Source organism: Rattus norvegicus, chromosome 16, assembly GCF_036323735.1.
Source record: "Rattus norvegicus strain BN/NHsdMcwi chromosome 16, GRCr8, whole genome shotgun sequence".
Taxonomy (NCBI): domain Eukaryota; kingdom Metazoa; phylum Chordata; class Mammalia; order Rodentia; family Muridae; genus Rattus; species Rattus norvegicus.
The window spans coordinates 55,568,611-55,578,983 of record NC_086034.1 but is presented as its reverse complement, the minus strand read 5'-3'; the positions used below and the strand labels follow the sequence as shown (position 1 = coordinate 55,578,983).

At 41.4% G+C, this 10,373-nt stretch overlaps 1 protein-coding gene across 3 annotated transcripts; it reads right to left on the bottom strand.

Moving 5' to 3' along the window:
* Positions 1–1,100: 1,100 nt before the first annotated feature.
* On the bottom strand, positions 1,101–10,081 carry Zfp42 (zinc finger protein 42). Of its 3 annotated transcripts, XM_039094996.2 has the most exons (5): positions 9,660–9,907; positions 8,636–8,715; positions 7,792–7,862; positions 6,176–6,252; positions 1,334–2,630 (listed from the first exon to the last, which is right to left on the bottom strand). In XM_039094996.2, exon 5 carries the CDS (start codon positions 2,558–2,560, stop codon positions 1,643–1,645), a length of 918 nt encoding a protein of 305 aa, XP_038950924.1. In that variant the 5' UTR covers positions 2,561–2,630; positions 6,176–6,252; positions 7,792–7,862; positions 8,636–8,715; positions 9,660–9,907; the 3' UTR covers positions 1,334–1,642. The 3 variants fall into 3 exon arrangements, with proteins under 3 accessions (NP_001389498.1, XP_038950924.1, XP_006253234.1); XM_006253172.5 differs by lacking the exon at positions 7,792–7,862 and having other exon boundaries at positions 9,660–9,910; NM_001402569.1 differs by lacking the exons at positions 7,792–7,862; positions 8,636–8,715 and having other exon boundaries at positions 1,101–2,630; positions 9,660–10,081.
* Positions 10,082–10,373: the final 292 nt, after the last annotated feature.

The window sequence follows — 10,373 nt, the reverse complement described above, 5'->3', positions numbered from 1 at the left end:
CATTTTTACCAAAACCAAATAATTTCTACTGACTGGATTGGGGAGCAGGTTTGATGGCTGCTCATTTTCTGGCCAGTTCCCTTTGCAATTATACAAGTAAGCTAAATCCTATAATGAGTTAGACTTTTATTCCAACTACCTTTCCCTTTGTATTTAACTGCTTTGAATCCCTTCCCTAGCATGCACTCAAGTTTATTCCATTAAAAACAAAACTCTTAGACATGACCCTCTTCCCCCATTTCCCTTTGTAGCTTCCTTTGAAAACATTTGCATTATTTCTCCATTGAGGAGGCCAAACATGATTTTAGGTAAATGTTTTTACTGAGTGGACATGTATGTTGTGAATTTACTACAATTAAATGGAACTTCCTTAATATCCTTTAGGAAATATTTTCAAAAATGACCATGAGCACTTTCTAAAGAACTCTAAAAATAAAAATTACTGGGCCAAGAGGACTGCACAAACTTTATGGGTCTGTATCCTCAATATTCAGACATTAGAACTTTAACTCCCAGCAACTCAGCACCAGAATGCGCTCTTATCTGAAGAGGTCTTTTCATAGACAATGAAAACCCTGGCTTGACCCTTTGATTTGAACTGGTAGCTTCCTAGCCTTGGAAACTAGAAGAGCATACATTTCTGGAGTTTGAGGTAGTTCTTGTCACTGTGGACTAGTGGACTTCAGAAATTTAATAGAGAACTTCTGGAAGTGATATCAAAACAGCTTTGAGGACTTCTAATGGACTGGTATATCAATACCGAATGCTAGTAACTCTTTTGGGAATGTCTCATTTTTAGTCCTGGCTGAACTGATATTTGTTCTTGTGAACTAGGCTGACCTCAAACTCACTATACTTCCTGGATGCTGGGATCCAAAATGTATACCACCCCACCCAACCCCCTTTTAAACAATAATGAAATGCTGTCTCTGCCCCCCACCCCGCCCCCTTGAAACAGGATACCTCTATATAGGTTTAGCTGACCCCAGCGCTCAAGGCTGATCAGGCTGGCCTCAGACCCTCCTGAGTGTCCTGAGCCATTCTGGCTGGCTTTATTCCTTTTAGTGCACTTTTACTTTTCCAGAAATTTGACTCATTTCTAGTGTTTTATTTCCTTTTATTTTGAAACACCTAAAATCTTCAGATGGATCAACTTTATTATATAACTATTCACATTTAACTATGATTAATAGTTTGATACAATAAGGAAAACAAAAATCAAAAATGTAGAAATATGTATTCATTTGTTGACTACTGCCAAAGGTACCCATTCTTTAGGATCATTTCCCATGAAGCATTTTAAAGGGTAAAAGCTAGGGCATTAGGAACTGCATAATTAAAAATAAGCTATTTTTTATTAGGTATGCAAAAACACTGTCACCTTCAACAGTGTAGCACATATATTAAACATTATGCTTTCACCATTGACTTTTCTGTTGGAACTACACCATGGAATACAAAAAACAATGTTCTTAAAATTGTGTAATGAAGTAAATAAAAAATACAAGCAGGCCTTCTAGATTTGCAAAGTTATTTTAGCCATAGAATCCATCCCCACAAATAATATTCTCATACATAATGCATGGATCCTCGGTGCCTCTGCCAGTAAGACCACTCAGCCTGGGACAATCTGTCTCGACTTTCAGCATTTCTTCCCTGCCTTTGCATGAGTTAGGATGTGAATCTTCAGGTTGTTTGACTGAATAAAACTCTTCTCGCAGCCATCAAAAGGACACACAAAGCGCTTCTCACCCGTGTGGATGCGGACATGGGTGCGCAAGTTGAAATCCAGTGAGAAGCGCTTCCCACAGCCTTCGAAGGTGCACTGAAAAGGCCTCTCTCCTGTATGGACCAGGAAGTGCCGCTTTAGTTTCGAGCTCTCTGTAAAAGCTTTCCCACACTCTGCACACACGTGCTGACGGGGACCGTGGACCAGCATGTGTTTCCTCAGGGCAGTTTTATCCCTCAGCTTCTTCTTGCACCCAGCTTGAGGACACTCCAGCATCGAGATATTACCACAGTATGGACCACCCTTTAGCTTCTCTCCAGTAAAGCCTGACAGCTGCTCATGATAGGATAAATCAACTTCCGAGGGTTCTCCAACAGGGAGCTTCCTGCTTGTCAAGTACTCAGAACACTCAGGAACTGAGTTCGCTCCAACAGTCTGCTGAGGCTCCTCTTGTGTGGCCCTTTTCTCTTGTTTTGTCCCCTTTGTCATGTACTCGAGAAGAGAACTAGCTTCCAGAACCTGGCAAGAAAGGTCTTGTTCCGCTTCCTCTAGGCTTTCGAAGGATTTAAAAAGTAAATCCTCTTCCAAAATGGGCTCAGAAAACTCCCCTCTTATGATGCATTCTAGGTATCCATTAGGAAAGACATCTTCCTCATTCTCAGGGCTAATCTCACCTTCTTCGTGGATGGTGTATGTTACATGGGGAGGTTCCACTCTGGTATTCTGAACTGGCCTTGCCTCGTCATGATTTAGAGTCATTCTGTCGAGGGCCCTTCTGCCCGGCCCTTTCTGGCCACTTGTCTTTGCCATTTTCTTCATCTGTTCATTCATGTTGTCTTAGCTAGGAAATCACTTCCAGGTGACACTGGTCCAACAACAGTCACCTCAGGCAAACACCTGCCTTAGATAATAACCAAAGTTAAAATATATTCCAATACTAGAGCCAGGGTGAGAAAGTGACTTCAGTAAATCAATGGCTTATAGGCAGCGGGGGCTCACCAGGAACCTGCCTGCCACTCAGCTGAGTTTGATACTGGAATACATGGGGTAGAAAGACTAAATTCTCAGATTGTCCTGACATCCACAAGAGAGCCACACATTTAAGCAAGCACACACAGGCAAATCTCATTAGATGCCAGAAAAAAAGAAAGCCGTTGATAAAAATCTAACAGCCCTTCACAAGTCTTGGAGGAATTAAGGATACTGGGACATTTCTAATCATAAAGTCAATTTACAGCAAGCCAATAGTCAACATCAAATTAAATAGAGAGAAACTCAAAGCAATTTCACTAAAATCAGGAGCAAGACAAGGCTGCTCACTCCCTATCTTTTCAATATAGTACTTGAAGTTCTAGCCATGTCTAGCCATAGTTCTAGACAACTAAGGGAGATTAAGGGGACACACAAATTGGAAAAGAAGATGTCAAAGTAACTTACAGATGATATAATAGTATACATAAAAGACCCCCAAAATTCCAGCAGGTAAGTCTTACAGCTGATCAACACCCAACTGGATACAGGATTAATTAAAACCTTCTTATAAATGACAGACTGAAAGTAATCAGAGAGACAAGACGCTTCACAACAACCACAAATACAGGATTATCTTGGGGTAACCCTAACCAATCAAGTCAAAGGCTTTATGACAAAAACTACAAGATTTTTGAAGAAATTGAAGAGTTGGAAGATGGAAAGATCTTCCATGCTCATGTATCAGTAGGATTAGCACAATGAAAATGGTCATGTTACTAAAAGCAATCTACAGACTCAACACAATTCCCATCAAAATTACAGACCCTGAAAAGATAATATGCAATTTCATATGGAAAAATAAAATGAAATAATCCACAATAGCTAGAACAATTCTGAACAATGAGAGGACTTCTGGAGCTGCAATACATATAGACCAATAGTAATAAGTACTGCATGGTATTGGCATAAAATCAGAAACAGATCAATGGAAGTGAATCAAAGACCCAGATGTGAGACCACACACCGATGTATACTTGATACTTTTGATAAAGACAGAAATACATAATGGAAAAAAGGTGGCACTGTCAACAAATGGTGCTTGTTTATCTGGATGTTAGTAAGTAGAAGAATGCAAATAAATCCACAGAACAAGTCCAAGTGGATCAAAACCAAATACACTGAACCTCATAAAAGGAAAGTAGGGAATAGCCTTGAATGCACTGGCACAGGAGACATCTTCCTGAACAAACACCAATAGCACAGGTACGAAATCACGACTATTAGTAAATGGGACTTCATAAAACTGAAAAGCTTCTTTCTTTAAGGCAAAGAACACCGTTAATAGGATAAAGCAGCAGCCTATAGGATGGGAAAATGTTCTCTCCAATCCCACATTTGACAGAGGATGAATATCCAAAAAGTATATATAGCACTCCAGAAAACACATATCATTTTTAAAAAAAAGAAAAAAAAAACCCCAAAATGAACAAACCAACAAAAAGCACCCTAACAATCCAATCTAAAAATGGAGTACAGATCTAAACAGAGAATTTTAAACAGAAATCTGAAATGGTGAAATGGTTAGAAACACTCTTACACCTGTCAGAGTGGCTAAGATCAGTAACACAAGGGACAGTTGATGCTGGCGAGGATGTGGAAGTGACAGTTGATGCTGGCGAGGATGTGGAGCAAGGGGAGCACTCCTCCATTGCTGGTGCAAGCGCAAACTTTTATAGACACTATGGAAACCAATATGGTAGTTCCTCAAAAAACTGGAAATCAATCTATTTCAAGACCCAGCTATACCACTCTTCAGCATACACCCAAAAGACGCTCTCTCCTACCACATGAGCACTTGTTCAATAATGGCTTTATTCAAAAGCCAAAACCTGGACACAACCTAGATGGCCCTCAGAAGAATGGATAAAATATATCTAGTACATTTACACAATAGAGTACTACTGTTAAAAACATGACATATTGAAAATTTCAGGCAAACGGACACTAGAAAAGAATTGAAACTACCCTGAGCCAACCAGCCCTAGACAGGAAACACGGTATGTACTCACTAATTAGGGGCTATTAGCTGTTAAGAAAAGGATAATCATGATACAATTCACACACCCAGAGAGGCTAGGTAACAAGGGGGGGTGTGTGGTGCAGGGGATGCATTGGGATAGGAACAGGAGGGGTCAGATTGGGGAGGGGAGAACGAAAGACAGAGAATGCGAATGTGTGCATGTGTACTGGGAGAGAGGACTGAGATGGGGGGTATTTTGGAGCAATTGGAAACAAACCTAGTGCAGTGGAAACCCCCTGGAATCTCCCAGGTAACCCTAGTGAGGACTTCTACTAGGATAATGGAGGCTGAACTGGCCATCTTCTGTAAGCAGAAAAGTCTTCAAGTGGAGGGACTGAGACATAGCTAGACTATGTCTGAGACATAGCATAGATACAGTGTGTCCTACCTGAAAGACACACTGGGGAAAAGTGGCTCAGAACTTGTGGGAGTGGCCAACTAATGACTGGACTAACTTGACACCCACACAAAAGGGGGCCCATGCCTGACGTTGTCTGGATGACATTGGATAGCCTGGAGATCTAGGGTAGAACCAAACGTGATAGGTGCAAAAATAAATAAATTTAAAATTTTAAAGTTAATGAAATGATTCCTAATGATACTGTGCTAGACTGTGCCTAGCACATAGTCAGAAAGCCTTCCTCTAGCAGCTCCTGGGAACAGATGCAGCCACACACCGCCAAACCTTAGGCAGAGCTCAGGGACCAGCATAGGGAGGAATTACTGTGGCAGCCAGAGGGGTCAAGGACACCAGGAGAGCACAGCCACAGAATCAACCAGCCAGGGCTCCCAGGGGCTCAGAGACAGAAGTAGCAATTATGGAGGCTGCATGTGTCTGCACTGGGTCCTCTGCATACATGCTATGGTTGTCCAGCTTGGGTTTTTTGTGGAACTCCAAACAGTGGGAGTGGGGGAGGATGTGTTTGACTTTTTGTCTGTCCTAGAGATCTTCCCTTCCCACTGGGTTGCCTTTTCCAGTCTTGAAGGCTTGCATCTTGTTATGAGTTCTGTGGTTGATACTGCTGGGAGGCCTGCTCTTTTCTCAAGGGAACCAGAGAAGCAGTGGACCTGCGGGGAGAGGGGAGGTGGGGGCATTGGGAAGAGTGGAGGGAGGGGAAACACCAGTCGGATATATTGTTTGAGAAATGAATAAAAAGGAAAAAAATGGTTTACAACTGACTGTAGTAGTCCAGGCTTGTAACTTGAAATGAGGCAGGGCATCAAGTTTAAGGTCATCCTTAGCTACATAGTTTGAGCTCAGCCTGGGCTACAGAAAACCCTGCCTCGAATAATAAAATAAGTGCATGCCAAACATTAAGTTGAAAAGAATAATGTGATAGAGAACAGAGGGACTTGCATAAAATATTTTAAACGGAGTACTAAGGCAAACCTACTATTTGGTCAGCAGTAGCTGGTGACAAAACACGAGGCAGCACGGTGAGAAGGTCCTGCTTTCTTCTGTGCACAGGAGCTGTGAAAAGGAAATAAAAAGATGTCTTAAGATGTACGGTATGGTCCATGGCACGCAGTAAATGCTGGGCATGTGCGCAAGGTGTTGTTGCTACTTTATTTCTTAACTCATCCTACACTGGACCCTGCTGCTTTTAGTGAGGTAGGAACAGTAGCTCTTTTTATCATCACAATTAATTATTATTATTTTTTTCATGGAGTCAGATAAACTAGGCAGGTCACCATGTCTGTCTAAGCCATTCTTTCTTGTTTTAGTGCAGTGCAACTGCAGTGAGGAAAAGGACTGATATTGAGAAAACCAGGCAGGGAGAGACAAGATTTCATTCTTGGACTGTAGTTTCCCGGCCCATTATTCTAGAAGATTCTCTGGTATCCAAAAAATAAAATCTATGACATCCCAACGTCTTATGAATTCTAGGCAAAAAGAGGTGCAAGGTAATCTTTTTTTTTCTTTTTCTTTTTTTTCTTTTTTTCTTTTTTTTTTGGAGCTGGGGACCGAACCCAGGGCCTTGTGCTTGCTAGGCAAGCACTCTACCACTGAGCTAAATCCCCAACCCCTAGTGCAAGGTAATCTTGATCTCTATTTCCCATCATTTAAAAAAAAAACAGAACTAAAAACCACTTAAAGCTGCAACATAAACGTATTATTGTTGTGTTTCTAGCTGCCTTTGCTTACTTAATGTTCAAATTGTGTGCTGGATAAAAGATCTCTTCATTGTTCTCGTGTCTTACTGTGGGGAACAGAAATTAAATGTTCTCTGAAGAAGGGCAAATTGGGAAAGCCGTGGGATGAGAATTAACAGCTCAAAAGTACTTGGAAATGGCTATGTTTTTTAAAAAAGCATCACGCTTGACAAAAAGATAAATACATCAAACAAAAACAAAGCACGTTTTAACTGCTAGGGCAAGAGTTTAAATTTTCGAAATTTTATACACACACACAAAATGGCTTGGTTATAGCTTAGTGGTACAGTCACGTGCTTGTCTAGCAGGCCTAAGGCTGAGGCTAGATCCCTGGGGAGAGTATAACAATCACCCCACACACCTGTTCTTTAAACTGATGCCATTTACCGAGGCCATTATCTAAGACTATTTAACTAGCAAACTTAGGCCATGATCAAGTCTTGGCTGGTATACAAAAGCCATGTCTTTCATTACATTCACAATGTAACTGCAGCTTGAGCTGACTCTCTTTTCTCTCCAAGCTTATTTCTTGCCATTTCTATTTCTCTTAGTTCTCCTTTGATTCCAAACAGTTTACCAGGACAGGCAGTGATGGCACACACCTTTATGTTCTTTTTTTTTTTTTTTTTTTCGGAGCTGGGGACCGAACCCAGGGCCTTGCGCTTCCTAGGTAAGCACTCTACCACTGAGCTAAATCCCCAGCCCTGGCACACACCTTTAATTCCAGCCACTCAGAGGTAGCCTGGTCTACAAAGTTAGTTCCAGGATAGCGCAGGCGACACAGAACCCCCCCCCTCTCTCTCTCAAAAAAAAAAAAAAAAAAAGCTTTATCAATTTTTTGCAAGGCAGCACTCACCGCAAGTCAACCCAGCAATCACGTGGTAAGGTCAGCTACACCCAAGAATGTTTGAGAACAGAAAGTGAGGACTGCAGGGAGAAAGTTAAATTAATATGCCCAAGCAGGGGCTCATGAGGTCTATCAGCATTTGTAAATTTCCAACTAGGGGCTGGGGCTAAAATAGCCATGCTTATCCTGTGGAGACTATCTTCTGAGCACTCAGAATCAGTCATTCTCAGATACGAATTCTGGCAATAAATGCCCACAGTCCTCTGCTAAATGTGGTCTGGGCTACGGAAGTATAAGAAAACAGAAACAAAAAGGAAAACAAACTCAGAAATAGAGGTGGGGAGCACAGCAGGATGGCTCAGTAGAAAAAGTCGCTTGCTGCTGCCACACCTAAGGACACTTCCAGTGACACACGTGCTGGAAAGAATGGACTGATTCCACTTGTACTTGAATACATACATGCACACATACAAGAGATAAAAATATAAAAATAAAAACAAACTTCAAAAGGAGTAACTGAAGTCTTCCACTGTAGCCTATGGGGGTCCTGAGTGGTTATTCCTCATTTACTACCCAAAGCATTAACAGAAGGCACGTTGCCAGCATTTGCAACTCTTCCTAGATAGAGTAAGGCACCCCACCCCCACTAGTCCCTTCATGTTCTTCTCTATCGCTAATACACCATGGACTGTTTTCTGTTACTGTTAGCATGCATGAACATACCCGCATGTATACTTCAGATCTGTGCTTAAACATCACTTCCATTCTTAGGATCCCATGCTAAATGTTCCCCCAGCTTACGTCACACATAAGAACAGTTCTTGGTATTGCCTGTGAAATAGTTTAGTCTTACCTGCTGGCTGCACTGTACACTCACTCTATTGAGAGCAAAAGCCTGTCTTTGCCTCGTGTCCCAGCTCTTAGTCCATTTCTCTAGAGAAATGAGTTCATGAATATGCATTAACTATAGTTTTGGTGAGACCTGACTCAGAAATTTTAAATGACTTACCAGGCATCTATACAGGACTTTTGACAATTAATGAAGAAGAAATGTCCAAGAGTTGCTTGTAAATGTAGTTTAGGGAAAATGGTATTTCCTAACACATCAAAGCCATAGAAATAACATTTACTTTTCTTGGTTGGGTTATTTATCAGAGGTTTGAACACTATGCTGTCCTCCACCCAATATGCATGAGAATAGCAAATAAAGTTATATAAAGTGATTTATTAAGGTGTTACTCTATGTGGTCAAAACTGATTTGAACTCCTAATCTTCTCTACCCTTCTTTCCAAATTCTGGAACAGACACGCACCACCAAATAGGCCCCCAAACCTCTAATTAGTCAAAACAATCATCCAAAACGCTTACTGGTAAACACAGAGAAAGACAAAGTCTAATGGCATGGGATAAAACTAATGGTTCATTTCTCAAACACAAAAGAAATACTTCGATCACATGACAATGGTTCAGGCAATCAACATAGAGTGAAAAATACGAGACCCAAAATCCACGGTTATCAGAGCCGTGCTTCCTTTATGTGGGGAACACAGAGGGTAAACAGTATATTAACAAAATGGTTTCAGATAAAGGAAAAATTCAAGTATGCGATGACGTACAGAGGGACACTGTAAGAACCCATGCAGCGTTCTCAGACATAAGTGCTATCCCCCTGTACTGTACACCCCCTGGGAGAGAGGTGAGATTAGATTCCCACAAATCCCTGACTTTAGGAAGAAGTGTGCAGTGTCACTGTAAAAAAAATCTGATTCAGGTTGTCGGGAAACAAAATAACCCAGGATAAAGGTTTAAGTACAGAAAGACGCCATATTTACTACGGAAGGACGCCATATTTACAACAAGAGGAAGCCATGTTCACCATAGAAGCCTTCGTTCTTTTTTCCCCTCTGGTTTTTTGAGACAGGGCTTCTTTCTCAAGGCAGCCCGGCTGTCCTGGAATTTGCTTTCTGGACTAGGCTGTCCTCCAACTCAACACAGATTGCCTGCCTCTGCCTCCCTGGTGCTGAGATTACAGGCAAAAGGACACCGACACAGTCAGGCTTGAAGCCGTAATTCTTAGAAAAGCCGGTCAGTAGTACCTCGGCCTGAGGCCAACCGCAAAGGAGGCTGGGAATTCTACGGACAGTCATTTGCGCTGTAGTTCAACACCAAAGGAAAACCACTAGAGGGTTGTAAAGGAGCAGTAGGCGCTGGTTAAAGTTAACGACTTTTCTGGATCTACTCCTGAGAAACAGAAGTGAAAAGAGAACTCGGGCAATTTGATAACCAAGAGATCTGGAGGTTGGAATGCAGAGGGTGAGAAGACATTTCTTTCCAGTTTGCTGTTTGATTGGAAAATGGAGTGAGAAAACTGGAAAATCAAGTAAAGAAAAACAATTACTTTTAAGAGCAGTTTTTTTTTCTTTTCCTTGAATAATCTAGGGAAATTTACAGAGGTAAGTGGAGAGAAAAGGTAGGTGCCCTGTTACCTCACTACCTTAAGCATTTTAATGTAAATCGATCGAGGTAGCTGAGGTGAAATAAAGCTCATGAAAATTTGAAACAAAATTCAAAACACAATTTCAATGAGATT

Bases quoted from the DNA above. Each gene is read 5' to 3' on its own strand.
- Zfp42 (NM_001402569.1), bottom strand. From the start codon at position 2,560: ATGAATGAACAGATGAAGAAAATGGCAAAGACAAGTGGCCAGAAAGGG.